Raw genomic sequence first — 16,832 nt, 5'->3', positions numbered from 1 at the left:
CCCTAGTGTGTGTGTGTGTGCGTGTGTGTGTGTGTGTGTGTGTGTGTGTGTGTGTGTGTGTGTGTGTGTGTGTGCGTGTGTGTGTGTGTGTGTGTGTGTGTGTGTGTGTGTGTGTCTTGTCCTGACAAATGAAATAAGCCATCCTACAAGACATCCACAAACGCCATCCTACTCTATTGAGAAAACATAACGTTTGTTCTTAATGGCTTATAGAAAACAATCTAAGGCTTTGTTTGTTTGTATGATTCATAAAACGACCCAGAAATAAAGGCATGCCTTTATATACATATTGTCAAACCAACACTCATTGAGCAAAAGCAATAATTCAGTCTAGTCACCCTGAAATAGGCTTAATCCAGTGCAAACCAGAACACAACAAAGGCCTGTGCTCCGAGCGTGTAAATGAGTTAATTGACAGTGAAATTGGATCTGAATGTGACCTTGCCATCGACACAAGAAATAAACACGCAGAGAGAGGTTAAAAAGAATGAAGTCAAAATGCATCAGCAGATCTGGAATCAGTCACAGGCCAATAAATAAATTACAGGCTTGGATTAAATCAAGATGTTTCACAGGGAATGTGGTCAGAGATTAAGTGCGAGAAACTGAACCGGGATAGCTAACACGAAGCAGATTACAGGAGTGGGGAGGCCATTCATTTAGGAGTGATGCGTTCTGACAGGCCTGTGTGTGTGTGTGTGTGGGGGGGGGCACTCTCACTCTCACTCCTCATCTCCTCAGGTTTTACTGTCGCGGAGAGACAGTAAAACCCGAGGAGATGAGGAGTGAGAGTGAGAGTGAGAGTGCCCCCCCCCCCCCCCCACACACACACACACACACACACACACACACCCCCACAGTCCCCCCCCCCACCATAACATCTGCCAGGTAGGTCACCAATCATTTCAGCACGTCGCCTAACCTGTCAAACTGATGGCACTGTGGCATTATCAATACATTAGGGTGGCACTGTTTAAGGACAGGGGGGGCTTTGCCGCCTATGAACTTAATCCTTTATATCCGTTTGGCAATCAGCGCAAGGTTGAAGAACCATGCGGCACATCGTCTTACTTACCATTGCGTACAGCTGCACTGTACTGTGAAGCGTTTACGACGTCAACAAGTACAAGGTCACATATGGGCTCCCTTACAGTACAATTGTTTTAGCAACTTTGGACGCAATTAAGTTCTTGTCAACATAAATCATGACTTACAATAGACTGAGATGTAGGCTATTCCAGAGGTGACACAAGAGCATTCCTAACCAACAATCTGGAAAACTAATGAAAGGGAAATGAATCTAATCGAAGAACATAAAATAATTCCTTTCTTCAGCGTGCCAAAAACAGCATCCAGGGGGACTGCTTTCCAACGTGCGTTTGGTCACAATGTATTGTCTGACCCGATGACTTCATTGAGACTGTAATCTAAGATGACAGTCATACAGTTATAGAGCAGAGTTCTTATCCAATCCATGTTGAGGAAAAACAGTCTCATATCGAGAATAGAAACAGAGTATTATTGCACACACTGTTCTGTATTTATGACATTAATCTTCTACAAGAAAAAAACAACACTAAACACGCTAAATCAAATTTCAACGAGCTCCTGACATCCTGACATTGAGCAGCTAGTCACCTGGGCCCAGTTGTTCAAAACTTTTAATGTGGATCAGAATGATCCCGATTATTTTCTCTGATCCAGGATCCGATTGAGTTGACCAAAAAAGAATCAGGATACATTTCTGATCCAGATGAAACATTTTGAACAACTGGGCCCTGTTGACATGTGAGACGACTGAGGAATGTGCTGATGTGACTGTCTACCGACTGTCAGTCAAAACCTGAGTTTCCTCCCCTCTTTCATCTTGTCTTTTTACAGAAAACAACTTTTTATTTCAACATTGACGTTGATTCTGTTTCCTGAAAATATTACCAGCCGAGAGGAGATCTGTGCAGCTCAGTCCTAACCAGGGGGGAGGGTTCTCTCCCAAATCTACAAAACTGGAACAGCAAAGGTTTTTGAGGAAACAGGAGTACAGAGTACAGAGTACGCTAAGTTGCTGTTGTTTGGTCAGAACTGGAACTGCTACCAGCAACAACAGTACAACACTCACACACTAACCCTCTGATTACAACTAAAGCAAACAACAGCATAAACAGCACCCAAAAGAGACATGTCAGGGCCAGGAACATGAGAGTGGCAGGTTGTGTCAAGGACAGAGAGAGAGCAGAAATCAGATAGGAGGGATTTGCTACACCTCATCACCACGCTCTCACAGTGGGCTGCTGCCCTGCTGCCCTGCTGCCCTGCTGCCCTGCTGCCCTCCTGCCCTCATGCCCTCCTGCCCTCCTGCCCTCCTGCCCTCCTGCCCTCCTGCCCTGAGAGGCTTAAGCCTGCTGTCAGCAGCCCCTTCAAACCTTGACCTCCGTCAGGCGTTTAGAGACAAGAAGGGGTGGGGCTGGGGGGGTTAATCTTTACCAGGGTCCTGACTCCTGGCCCAAGCTTGTGTGTGTACTAAGGATGAGGGTGTTAAGCAAGCCAGTGTGTAGGGTTATGGGGCTGGAGGTTTGGAGGGGCTGGGGGGCTGGAGGGTTGGGGGGCTGGAGAGTTGGAAGGGCTGGGGGACTGGGGGTCTGGAGGGCTGGGGTGCTGGAGGGTTGGGGGGCTGGAGGGCTGGAGGGGCTGGAGGGATGGGGGTCTGGAGATCTGGGGGTCTGGGGGTCTGGAGGGTTGGAGGGCTGGAGGGTTGATGGGGCTGGGGGTCTGGAGGGCTGGGGGTCTGGAGGGTTGGGGGGGGGCTGGAGGGCTGGGGGGCTGGAGGGTTGGGGGGGGGGGCTGGAGGGGCTGGGGGGCTGGAGGGTTGATGGGGCTGGAGGGCTGGAGGGCTGGAGAGGCAGGGGGGCTGGAGGGGCTGGGGGGCTGGAGGGCTGATGGGGCTGGGGGCTTGGAGGGGCTGGGGGGCTGGAGGGGCTGGGGGGCTGGAGGGGCTGGGGGGCTGGAGGGCTGGGGGGCTGGAGGGTTGGAGGGGCTGGGGGGCTGGAGGGGTCGCAAGCTTGTCCAGTCCTGACCATGACAGCGCATCAGGTGCCTAGGCCTGTAAGTACCCCTACTCTAATTGAGATCACATGCTTGGAATCTTTGAGTGTTCCAAGCTCTAATTTTCACCAAAGGATGACAATAAATGACAGAATTCCTGGCATTCTGTGAGGCTGCACTCTGTAAACAATTAAAAGCAGCTCGTACTGTCAGATACTACCCCCCAGATGGCAATAAAACAGCCTGGCCGCGCTACAGGGTAACAGAACCCGAGCCAGAACAGGAACATGCTAATTTCAGGATCCTCTTGCAATAACACAGGCAGAGAGGAATTCCAAACAACAGTTGGTATTTTCCACTCTCTCTAACACACTGAAAAGAGCCTGTTTTGCTGGTTGCCCATTACAATTGAGTAGGGACATGAATTTACAGTAGCATCGAAATTGACTGATTCGTTTCTTAAGAACGAAATATGCACCGAAGTGCCTGGGCTAGGGGCTGTTTAATTTATCAACACCATATGTGATGTGGTATAAAGTGTTACAAGATATGTTAACTTGGAAAACGTTGTAAAACTTACAGGCATAAAGCAGATGTCAAACCCATGAAACCAAACCATAAACAAAACCATTAAGCAATATGTTTTTCCCCAATATTCAACATAGGTCTCCTGAGTGTCCTCAAAACACGCTATGAAAGAACAGACTCAAACCGTTAAAGAGTTTGCCGTTATTCATCACTGGGAGGGTAATGGGGTAACCCTTAATGAGATAATGGTTGAATAATGGTCTGCTTCATGTTCACTCCACATGCCTGTGACAGTTGAAGACGGGCTATCAGGGGTGGAGGTTACGCCATACCGCAGCGCTCAAGCCATTACTACTCTGTCTTTGGCTCGTGGTGAGATACACACAGGCAAAAATTTGACTGTTGAGCAAATTTAAGACAGGAGAAAAATGTGTGCTCAGAGTTAGAAGAGCAAATATTGGCGTACACTCGCAGCACAAAGGCTTACGACAAAATGACGTACAGGCCAACAAAAAAAAAACACGAGAGCGAAGACAGAACGCTCTAGACGTTATCTCACGATTGAATGGTTTTGGGTCTCCAAAAGAACCACACAGAATGGTCATTAGTCTCTCTTGATTAGTGCAGATGTTTCTAGTCTCGGAAAAAAGGGCCATCCATCTTCCTGGACTTGGTCTTCTAGCAGAGCTGGTCCATAAATCAGCAGTGGGGAGGCGCAGGCAGGTCTGCTTTTTTACCCAGTAAGGCCGAAGTCGGGGGGCTGGGGGGGCAGCCCACACCAGCCTTCGTCATCCCTGCGTTCGACCCTAACCTGCATCTGGCCCAGTGTGTGGACAGGTGCTCCGTTGGAGTGGGGAGAAGACAGGTTGGCAGGTGCTGCTTGCTGCTCACTCAAACGTTCTCCTCTGTTCCACAAGAGTTGGTTTATTGAAAATCCCCCCCCCCCCCCGAGTTCTCTCAGCGTAATGAAACCCAGTTAGCGCTCAGTGCTATCAGAGGTTACGTAAAGCTGCAAAAACCGCCAAAAAGCTGTCGAAAACATTTCCAAACCCCCCCATCCTAAGAACTAGACTGAATGTTCCCTGGATGTTCCAAAGAGATGGTATGCAAAAGAAACGGGCCATCGTTTGCATAGCAAAAGGGTATCAAAGATTAACAAATTAATGATGTCATCAAGATCCAATTCCAGGAAGCATTCCAGCGTTCAGAAGCAGCTGCAGGACTGGACAAAATTTGGAAGGAGAGGCATCACTAAAAGGGCATGACAAAGAAGACAAGTAGAAAGGGAAAATGAGATATAAATCAATATTATATGGGTCAAATGAATTGGAGCTGAGGAAGGTTAACCATACAACCACCGACGTACTTCGCACACAGAATTTGTTAATCAGCCCACGTGTTAACCATAAATGATGACCCTCCATGATGGCTTCTGTTTTGGTTTCATTTCCCTAAAAGAGCAAGGCAAATCAGCCTGAGTTTAAATAGAGTTCAACCATAGAGCTGTCAATCAAGCACTTTGAATATGAAAACATGAGTATTAGATTCCATCTGATTAGACTGATGAGGGGGTTGCTGATTAGGGAACGTGGACTGACCATTGCTGACTTTGCATTACTTCTTACCACACGTCAAACATCTGCAGCCTACTCATCGTTATCCTTTCCTATAATCATACACTAATGTAAATTGCTTTTCCAACTTTACATGACTTGCGTAATCACCTGGATGTTTTTTTGGGGGGGGAATGGCAACGACAAGAATCAGGATAGCTGCTCACGAGAGCAGTCAGTGGAGTTTCCATGGACAAGCTTTGGCTATCACACGCCTGCAACTCTGCACTCTGGCAGAAAGGAAGGAACTCGTCCATTGTGGTCAGGATGCCTCTCGCCACAAAGCCAAAGACCAAACGGGAAGCGGCCCATAGCCCGTCAGCCAATCAATGGGCGGCTACAAATCCCCGATGTTAAATAACAGAAGAACCGTTTCCACATCTGCCATCTTAAATCCTACAACCTGACCACAACAGAAGTATCTGTATCTGAGTGAAAGCCACAGAGGGGGACTCTTCTGACTCTGCTAGCTGATCTCCTCAGCATGGACATGGAATAAAAAGGGGAACGTTTCCAAAACTGTTATGAGAACATTAGAGGCCTAACCTTCCTTTTTCCACTTCACTCTTATCCTGCACACAAACTATGCCACCCGAAACGTAACAAGAGGTAGGCCTAAGTGTTTGATGTGACATGCCAACTCTTTTCCTAGCGTTCCTTGGAGAGAGGCTGGTAAACATTTCCTCTACACCTTTGGATGTCCCTGCTAAAACAAATTACAAATGATTTATGATTCCCCATCATTGAGCCATAATCCCTGACAATACTTATTGATGTTTTTGTAACAAATCTCTCAAGCCCCTTAAACCTACAGTATGTGTCAAAATATCCTGTTATTAACATTCAGAAGAGCAGGGCTTGGTGAAATATGATACTTAAAGTAGGTCGATGCCATCTCCAACTATGGGTTGGCAGTCCAGAGACATGGCCTTGCTCATCCTGCAAACAAAATGTTCTCACTTAAATAAATAAATAAATAAATAAAGGCTGAGCAGGTATAATCTTAGCAGATTATCTTGAGCCTCTGCTTTGTAAAGCCTCGTTGCCTACATCAACCATTCAGCACTGGGGTGGGTGTAGAACTACAGATAGATAGACAGACAGACAGACAGACAGACAGACTTATTTAGTACTTATTAGTACTTTATTGATCCCTGAGGGGAAATTCAGGCGTTACAGCAACTCAGACCACAAACAACAACAACAAAATAAAGTGACAATTGAATAATACACTAGAATAAAAAAATAAAGATAGACCTAATAGACATCTGAAACCTTCTATACCAGGGATCCCCAAACTTTTTTCTGTGAGGGCCACATAATTTTTCCTTTCTGTGATGGGGGGCCTGGGTTGGTCTCTAACATAAAATAATATGGAACGGAGTGGAATGGAGGCGGTTGCGCAAAGCAATTGCGCGCAGGAGAGCACTGGTGGATGCAAACAAAGTCTAAACAGTTGAATTTGGTTGGAATTTATACCTATAGTGATATGTCAATGAAATATAATCAGTTTTACAGTCTGATACTTGAGGGAGGACCCTCATCATACACGGGGGGACCCATGAAGCAGGGCTGTCTGGGGGTCCTTAAACGAGCATCAAACCCTTAATTTCTTGCATTCTGGTGAATTTAGATGCAATTTGTGCCCTTTCTGCATCAATTTATGGTGGAAATGTCATTATTTATGTAAAGGAAACACAATATTCAGGCACCAGATGACCATTCAAAATGTAATGTAATATAATGCAATATAAGGCTCTCAGGCATTCTGTACTTTCAAATATGTATGACCTTGAGCAGTCAACATCAACTATCAGCTATTTCGCTAGCAAACACGAAAGCTAACTTATTTGCGAAACAGCGCCCCCGCCACCACGTCGGTGCAATGCCGCAATTGCAGTTAGAAATTACACGTTGTTCAAAGGGCCGGTCCAAGTGTGGGGGCGGGCCGTGTTCGGCCCGCGGGCCGTAGTTTGGGGACCCCTGTTCTATACAGTAGGATTTAACATCTTCCCGCCTGACTGTGATCCTATTGTCTCCAGCAGGCCTGTCTGTCTAGAGGGGAGACAGGGGTATAGACTCCACATCTGTCCACATTTCTCCCCTATGATTCTGATCAACCAGGACCGATTAAGTCCCACAACTGGTCCAGTAGACCAGTACATTCCAACCCCCTCACGCACACTGTGTGGTGGGGGACGACTGGGGGTACTGACCTATATTGGGGGAAAGCTACAAATTACTGATATGCCTCGTCTCACGAACTGAACAGACTTAAGAGAGAGGAAAGATCACAGAGACAGACAGACAGGCGGGCGGGCGGGCGGGCAGGCAGACAGGCCGGAGGGGCAGGCAGACAGGCAGGCAGTCAGACAGGCAGGCAGGCAGGCACAGGCACACACACACACACACACACAGTACAGTACAGCCATTCTCCCAACTGACGAAAGCCAAAGGCAGCAGACACGTGCACAGCAAGTGAAATCGCTCATCAAAACTACACCAAGCTAATTAAAAGGATCCAGTAAATTCCTCAACCCAGATTTGGAAATCAAGGCATAAAACCAACACCGAGCAGAACAGGCAAATGAAAAAAGAATGCAGAAGAATATAAACACCATATAAGTGTTTCCAGATGAAATAACTCAGCAGAAAATCTGCACAAAAAAAAACAACAACAAAAATGCTTTGTTGACAAGAAAACATTATCAGAGGCTAAACTGCTGGCTGTTGCGCAGTGATTTGAAAAATGTTTCTTTGTGTGAATGCCAAATAGGCCTAGGCCCGGCACGAGTTGTTGTTCCTGACAAATCACATAATTACAGAGGCCATTCAAGATAGCCTACTGCTATCAACTCAGAGATAAATCTTACAATCTACAAACTGCATTATTTTTTTTTTAAAACACAACCTTTGCCATGTGCAAGATTTGGGGATCTGCACATGCCTTATTTACAATGCTATAGGTAAGCAATTAAGCCAACAAAACATTACCGGTACACTTCACTTCCTGAAGGCTAAACACATGAAGGTGTAATCACAGTGCAAAGCCAAGTCTGAAGAATACATTAGAGTCATGCTACAGTACAGTAGACTCAATTCTACCCCAGATCCAACTCTCTCTCTTTCTCTCGCATGCTTGCATCCCTAAAGGTGTACAGCTAATATCAAAAACAGCAATATCATACAGCCATCAGGAATATGCATATGGAAGCGTTTTCTACTTGTTCACTAATAATGTTAGAGGTGTTTTTTTTTTCATGCAGGTTTGAGCACAAACCTTACATAAGCCATCTCCTGTGTCCACAGCCTCAACACCAAGGTTCTCGTAAAGACGAGGAGGGCGGGATAGTAGCCTAAACGCCTCACAAACACATCTCTGCAGCTCTTATAGGAAAGGTGTCACCTCGGCTGAAAGTATGAGACAGGCAGCTAGGGCAAATTCCTCCGTTTCACTTCGCTAATGACAATTTACGGCTCGCAGCAAGCCAGAGAGCATTTACTCCGGCCCTCAGCGCCAATAACTCGAAATACTATCCCTCAGTAAGGAGAAAGACACACTGCTTATTCAAGCCTGCGTCCAACCTAGCTGTCTTCTCCTAGCATTCCAGCTGGTTGCAGCCGTATAAATCCAAGGTTTATGGATCAAATAAGACATTAGTCCCCAGAGAGACGAACCAGCCCCCACTGGAAAAAGAACAACTACTACAGAAATCCTAGTGGGCGTGGGGTTTTACCTTCATCACCAAGGTGCCCCTCACATAGCCTAGCTAGATTTTCCAGGTCATTCTTAGAGACAATGGTTATTGGTTTACACTGGCAGCAGAAAGTGACCTTGAATACAAGATTATGAATGTTTCTCTACTAACTTAAAAATGACGGAAAATGCTACATGAGACACAGTGCCTAGGCACTCTAACACCTCTCTTTCCTCTCTCAGAGTCAGTTACAGGAGGCTACATGTAAGGGGGATGGGCACATTGGCTTTTATGACCAGTGGGTCTTCTTCCCAAAATGACTGAAGTGAAAATAAATGTGTCATGAGCAATGGCCGAACCCTGCCCGATGATCACATACCTCTTGACAGCAGGCCTATTCCTGCGTGAGAGAGTGCAATTACACCGGAAAGTATCGTGTTGATGTCAGACATCAACAAAATAGCATGATCGCATGATTTATTACAGGCAAAACCAATCCACACAGGATTGCGATTAATGTCCCTCAATGGGTCAAGAGCAACGGCCTGGCCCTGCACGACGATGACATAGCTCTTGACAGCAGGCCTATTCCAGATGACAGATGACAGGCATCTAGATGACCTTCCAGGGGTTCATGATCATGTAAGAGAATTGGGTCTGGATGCCAAGCAGTAGGAGCACCCTCAGTCTAGCAGTGGGATGATCGCCTTGACCTCCTGCATCCGAGACTGGACTTAACGATCAAGGTGGAGGGAAAAACATCTGCTGTGTAGACAGTGGACCAAGCTTCTTCTTCAATGACCAGGTAAAGGCCCTAAATCAGGGGTGCAAACTGGTGATGGCCCAAAAAGGTGACACATTTTTTGCGGCTAACCTTAGCGCTAGCACTAATGGTGTTAAATAGATATCGCTAGCACTAACGGTGGTCTAACAATGATGCATGTAAGTAGCGGCAGCCCAGACCTTAACACCTGCAGAATTACTTCGAAAACAGTTTACTGTGACTGTGTTCCCTATGCTGTATGGAATTGTACCTAGCTCCCTGAAGCTAAAAGTTATTTCAACAGCAGCAGAGATTAGTTAGCTCTCGCATCATGTGACTTGGATGAGACTTAGACACCCCCCCCCCCCTCCCCACCCAAAATATTTTTTCTGCAGATCTACACACTTCAGATGGATGACTTTTGAGATAAAAACGGCTAATTTAGCAGAAAGGTTTGCACCCCTGCTAAATGGACACATGTGCTATGAAATGAGACTAAAGCAAAAATGGGTGAACCCTATACCTGTGTAGTAACTCTGCAATTAGACCCATTCTGGTAACACTGTAACCTATGCTAGAATGTTGTCACTAATTTATTTTACAGTGCAACTACACAGGAATAGCGCAGCTATGTTAGGCTTATGATAAGTACGACCCAAAACTGAAATCCATTCTTGCATTCCTAGCTCAATGTTTTTGTTTGCTTTTTGTGAGATTGTGTATGAATTCTTAAAACCGTTTCCGGTGTCCCAGTTGAGAGAACACCGCCCCAGTTCCCACACTGGGCCACCCTAGGCAGCACAACTGATGATCAATCATTGAAGTTTTAAAATGAGTTTAAAATGAGTTTTTTTTTAGAATGAGTTTTAAAATCTGAAAGAGCATAATATGGACTGAAGTTTGGTTGATGTTCCTGTTCAGCAGATCTGTCTCAACAGGTGACTACGATGGAATAAACACAGTATCTTCCTGCACAACAGTCACAACTGTGTTCGACCAGACTACCCTGTAGAATGACAGCCTTGTTTCCTCTCGGTAAGACAGTGTATCCTTACACTAACAAAGGGAGCCCAGTGGGAGAGGGTTAACAAGCCAGGGATCAGAAGACTGCCTGCCTCTCTCCGAGCTGATGGGCGTAGCACCACTGCAACAAAACGGGATAAAAGGCCAGTTTGCCTGCATGTACACAAACATCAAATCGATGAAGCATCAGGCGTGGTAAACGTATCATTAAAACAAATCGCTTGTGGAAATACGATCGAAGATGGAAATATATATTGTATGAAATGCTGCTAAAAGGTCTCAAAACTGGACTGCGTGAAAGAGTGCAATTACACCAGAAAGTATCGTCAGACATCAGATACTCAATAAATGGGATACAGATTGCATTGCATGATTTATGGCAAAATCAATCAACACAAGAGGGTTAGGGTTAGGGCCAAGATCAATAATACTCGTCCCAGTTACATCTCCACATCCCAACGACTGAACCCTGGGTGGATTTGTCAAACCGTCCCAGATGTGACAGGTCCAGAGGATCCACTCCATCTATGAAAGTTAGCTCCATTCGGGATTGAAATATCACCACGCCCACCACAAACACATTTTCTTGTGACTTGCTAAATGGCACACGCTTACGAGTTATCGTACGCGTGTGCAATTTACACTACGTTATACTACAGATCCAAAATGAATAGCAAAGCAGTGGTGCTTCCAATCACAGTTAGCAAGCTGCTAACTAATAGCATGATCAACAGTGACGGCCTGGAGAAATCCCACCACTTTGAAGCTCAATGTAGCATTCCTGTTCACAGCATTACTTTTGAAAACTCACCAGCTTTCTCGTGATCATATCCTACGACAACCATATAATCAGCCAATCTAGCCATGTTTTCTGTTTTTCCCGAAATCTACCAACACAATTCAGCATTTTTCTTTCTTCAAAAGCACAGCCATGTTTGACAGAAGGAGTGCCAGTGCGCCTGCGTGCAGCGCAGTCCATGGGCGTGGGCCGCTGGTCTCCAGATAGACGGTCACACCCTGCCCACGGAACACCCTCTCATCACCCCTGGAAAGTCATCTCTGCACACTTGCATGCACAGAAGCATGTTAGAAGCGCTAAGATATTATTCTACGGGAGACAAGAGAGTAGGTTTCTGTCAGCAACATTGCAGAATATACAAATGAATTGGCTCCTGCTATTTCCTAGGCTATCATTGGCAATCTCATATCTATCTGATATGAGCTCACAATATTTCTGAGGAGGCGGTTGAGTGCGTTGGCAAGCCAGAGGTCGCAAGTTCGAGACTCGGACGAAGCAACTCGGTTTGCGGAGCTACTGTTTGCAACAACTTGACGTCTGTTTCATTAGCATCGGGGAGACTCCGGGGGCGGAAAAACACAGAGGAGCGGGAATTCTCCTCTTGTGCTGTTTTTGCCAACATATAAACGACCCGGACTGAAAATGGGCTTCTTTCACATCTGGCCCACAGCGCAGAGAGAATCTGCAAATAATGACTACAGCCTATTATTTGGAATGTTGGGTCACTTAGCGGATATAACTTGATTATCTGGACAACTGGCTTCTCCCCTGTATCACACATGATCTTAGGTTTTCGTTGCATTTTTGATAAAATATAAAGATATACAGTAATTCAACGTGTGTATTAGCCACTTCATCTGCGTTAATAATAAAACCAGAATATGAAGTGATCGTCATGATTTGCGTCATATGTACTCTCGAAATTCTTTGATATTTGATTAATTTACTCTTTAGAGAATAAACGTGATTTGGGCACTGGGGCAGAGAACAGATTGTAACATCACTCATCAAAAATGAATGCCGAAACAGGTGCAAACTCCAGCAGTTTCCATGTTTATCAAACCACCATGACATCTCTGAGGAATATTTCCACAGGATCTCCATCACTGGGCTCGTGTCCATCGATTCCTCTATGAACCTTCCAAGACATGAACTTCCTACAGAAACTCACCTTTCGCACTACCTGACTTGTGCACTGGCATACCACAGCTATGACTGAGCCAATGTCGGTCATGTCACCACGGCATATGATAAGCCAACACATGATTGCTATATAAGGAGCAACAGAGCAAACAACAGCAGGATGTTGTCATGATTGTGCAATCTCTGCCATATTTGGATAAGATCATAGAAGAGCATGGGGATTCGTTGTCTGCAGGAGGCAATTATCATTACAAAATGGTTACTAAATGTTTGCTGGTTTTACAATACATGTGTTTCTCATTTATGAATTCACTTTGTCACGAGTGACACTTACAGTATGTGAGCAGAAAATCAGCACAAACTATGAATAGAATGTCTGTGTCAGAATATTTATGTTAACAGCTGAAGTGAGGGAATCTATTTATACCACATTATGTTCTCAGTCTGAATTTCTGCACTGATTTATACAAATCTGACACAGATACTGTATTTCCTGCTCAGCAACACATGCAGGCATTTTTTTTTTTGTAATCAGTTGTTTGAGATACATCCTGAGCTTAGAAAAAGCACTTCACGTGATGTTACTCGAACTATAACACTGAGGCTTCCACATTGTTCCGTCTGTTTTTGAGGTTTTAGATCATGCATAGAGTTTACACTTCAACTTGTGAGTACTTCCCACTTCCCAGCCCTAGACAGATCCCTCACAACCAGCCAGGGTCAGCTGTTTGGTCCATTGGTGTGAAAAAAGTTGTTACCCTGTACTAATCCTCAGGGCATCTTGGGGAGATATTCGCCCCCTGGGACCAGTAATCAACATCTGCCTTCTGACCGTCTCTGACTTGAACATTGTTTTGACCCCTGCATATCTTACTTTATCTCACTGCCCATATGTTCCTCTGAATTCTCTTAGTCTGTACTGGTTTGAACAATGCATTTTTATTTTTTTTACATATGGAGTGGACATGCACAATTATTAGGTATAACTTTGTGAGTTCAGAGTGGCACACTCTACTGATGAAGTCATATTATATTTATAATATTATTATGATGTGTGATTCTAAGAAATGGGTATCTGTCATAGAGGGGTCTGACTGACGCACAGACACTTTGGCTGTTCAGATTGAAGCCATCATTAGAGTATTCCTGGAAAATGAAGACATAAAAAAGAGGGAGGACAGAGAATTTTATACAAATATGAAAAGCCAACATTGATATTCTAAGGAAAAATAACTCATGCTCTTGTTTTATTTTTAGATAATTAAAAATTCCTCAAAACATTTGTCCAGAAAATATCAAAATAAATCAAATGATTGAGAGGTCAAATATTTATCCTTATGTTTAAACAAAAAACACAGAGTATATTGAGGTTATAGGTCACCATACTTAGTATATTAATCAATAACTGAATGTTCTTGTCTTATCTCTAACCCACTAACCAACTTTGCCTCAAGCTGACACTCAACTTGTAATCCGACATCGCCTTGAGAAGGCATTGTGGCAACATTCCTGAAATTATGTTTCATGTTTATGTTATGTCTTTTATGTTTTTGTTCCGGAATGCAAGGTGGACAAATATCCCTTGACCTCAAAGTTCAGTAAAGTCCAGATTTCTCACTCTAAAAATATTTCCATTTCATGTCAGTGCAAATTATCATTTAGTTGTTGCCAATTTACTCAGAAAATGCCTTCCTCCTCCCCAACTACATGAGGAATGAGCACTTGCACCATTGTCTCCATTGGGAGATTGAATGATCTGTCTGTCAAAACATTCCTCAAATGTTGACAGTTGAAAAAGTCTACAAATATATATGTGTGTAAAACATATATAATATAATAATATAATATCTATATATAAGTAAGATAAAACATGAATTAAAAATCACAAATGATTATGTTCTATCTAAGACAATATGAATAACAAGGTACACTAACAACTAGTTTACATACCAATTATCAACTGTCTCATCGCCCAATCAATATCAAGGCTTACTTCTAATTTCTTTAAATAATTGTATTCTCCTTGGTTTCTTCTGCTGAAGCATTACTAATGTGAGGCTCTCATCCAGCAGCAGAGAAGAGTCTGTGTGGTGTGTGGAGAGGAGAGGGGTGGGGTGGGGGTGGGGGGAATGGGATGAGAGTGTGTGTGTCAGTCAGGGAGCCCCTCCCACCTCCTGTATAAAGGCCCACGTCTGGTGTGTAGAGGCTATTAGCACAGTGTCACAGCTGCCTTTCAGCACCAACAGCTACTCCAACAACCCTGTGTGGAATACTCTCTAGCAAGCTGACTCTACACTAACAACAGCATTCTCACCCAAGTCAATTATTGAAGGATTTCAGGTATGTAACTGTTCTGTTCTATTTGAAGCAGAGATTGCTCTCTGCTGCTCTTGTGTCCTGCTGATGGCTTTATGCTGGCTTTTTTGGTTTGTTTGTTAGGTCAGGGCTTAAGTGTGGTAGACAAGGACAGGTTCTCTGTCTTGTTATAAGAAGTTTAGTTGTTTAGTTGTAGGAGCCTCTTGTGGGTGTAGGTGGCCCCTGTGTGTATTAAAGACATCAGGGTTTTAACTTTTGACTTTCTCCTTTAGCTATTTTTGTACTAGAAATGTAATTGACTGCATGGTCATGGCATTGACTTTGCTCATGGGAACTCTAGCCAGGAGAACTTAGGCATAGACTGTGACTCTGGCTCTTTCCCCTGGCCAGGGGCCTAAAACATGCTTGTAAGTTTGCTTAAGCGAACAAAATGTGACCCCAGCTTGACATTTGAAATAAATGAATGATAAGTGCAAATAACTTGGCTTTTGGACTCTTGTGTAATCAGAGCAAGCAAGCATGGTTGGTGGGCAGAGGAGGGGGGACTTGCAGTGAATGCTAGGAGGTGAATGAGTAAGTCATCCTTTTCAATAAGTAAATCACTAACAAGCCTTTTTTTTTGTCTTCATTTTTTTCCATCTTCAGGTTCAGGCCAAAATGAAACTGTTTCTGCTCTGCGGCTGCCTGCTGGCCACCGTTGCACACAGCATGGAGTTTGAAATGAGCCCAGAGCTGAAAAAGAGGTGAGCTGATTGATGAGCTTTTTGGTTACTTTAATCGTCTTCTGATGTCGATTAGATAAGTTCATGACATTGTGAATCAGCCCTGGCATAGTGACAGATGGCTGCTGTCTGCGTTCTGGTCTTTCTCTGGGTTGTTTTTCCTAATGAGATCCATTCTGTCCTTTGGCAGGTTGAGCGTGTGGATCCAGAGCAGATTGAGAAGAGATCTGAACAGCGTGTCTGCAGAAACAATAGCACAGTCTGGGCAGTTTGTCAGACCAGAAGATGTCAGGGACATCCTGATTCCTCATTCCAGGTAAAAACACATACAGTACATGTCTCTTTTACAGAACTCCATGCCCAAGCGCATGCTGCTTTCATTTCATCATCCTTGTGAAATCACATTTTTTTTAATGGGATCCAAGAGATGAATCACACTTGTCAAACACAAGGCACATTAAAGTAAGCAAACTGAGCAGTGGGGACCTTGGAGCCAAGAGTGTCCGTCGGTCAGGAATGCAGCGCATTAATGAATGTCCTCTCTTTCTCTCTTCTCTCTCGCTACCCTCCAGCACTGACATCAGCGTAAGAACCAAGAGGTCCAAGAACTCAATCAACCAGTCCAGGAGACAGGGCTGCTCTCTGGGCACCTGCACGGTGCACGACCTGGCCCACCGGCTCCACCAGCTCAACAACAAGCTAAAGATCGGAAGCGCGCCCATCGACAAGATCAGCCCCCAAGGGTACGGCCGGAGGCGTCGCTCCCTCCCCGGACGCAGGGCCACTCTGCAGCTGGAGGGAGGCAGGCTGAGGCCCGTGTGGAGCAACACAGACTCACGAGTACACAAGCTGGAGGTCCTCCTCAGACGGAGGACATGAGCGGGACATTCAGGGGGTGGGGGGGTGGGGGAGGAACACGGGAGATGGGGGGGAGAGCAGCCTAGGCTGACTCTCTCTCTCTGCCCCTCGTTCGAGAATTCTCCACATGCCTTAGACTCCTGCCAAAAAACTTCTGCAGCACATTTTTTCCAGGCGGGCAGGGAGGACTAAAGTGAGAGCGAGAGCCTCGTTGCTGCGTCTCTCTCTCTCTCTCTCTCTCTCTCTCTCTCTCTCTCTCTCTCTCTCTCTCTCTCTCTCTCTGTCTCTCTCTCTCTCTCTCTCTCACTGTGGAAGCTGGGCTCAGTGGCT

General features: G+C 45.0%; 2 protein-coding genes across 2 annotated transcripts in view; one reads left to right on the top strand and one right to left on the bottom strand.

Moving 5' to 3' along the window:
• The window catches only part of sbf2 (SET binding factor 2), a gene marked incomplete at its 5' end in the record, with an annotated part of 140,242 nt that extends 128,712 nt beyond the window's left edge, over positions 1-11,530 (bottom strand). Inside the window, one exon of the mRNA XM_080526261.1 lies at positions 11,476-11,530. Coding sequence (XP_080382387.1) covers positions 11,476-11,530 — 55 coding nt within the window. The remainder of the gene's footprint in view (positions 1-11,475) is intronic.
• A 3,299-nt stretch (positions 11,531-14,829) lies between these two features.
• adma (adrenomedullin a) lies at positions 14,830-16,523 on the top strand (the record flags this gene model as incomplete). The annotated part of the gene is made up of 4 exons (XM_080550506.1): positions 14,830-14,946; positions 15,568-15,665; positions 15,835-15,960; positions 16,217-16,523. Exons 2-4 carry the CDS (start codon positions 15,580-15,582, stop codon positions 16,521-16,523), a joined length of 519 nt encoding a protein of 172 aa, XP_080406632.1. The 5' UTR covers positions 14,830-14,946; positions 15,568-15,579.
• Positions 16,524-16,832: the final 309 nt, after the last annotated feature.

This window comes from Nansenia antarctica (genome assembly GCF_963989245.1).
Source record: "Nansenia antarctica genome assembly, chromosome: 1".
NCBI classification, from domain to species: Eukaryota; Metazoa; Chordata; class Actinopteri; order Argentiniformes; family Microstomatidae; genus Nansenia; species Nansenia antarctica.
Note: the sequence above shows the minus strand (reverse complement) of the source record. Positions and strands in the feature narration are given on the sequence as shown.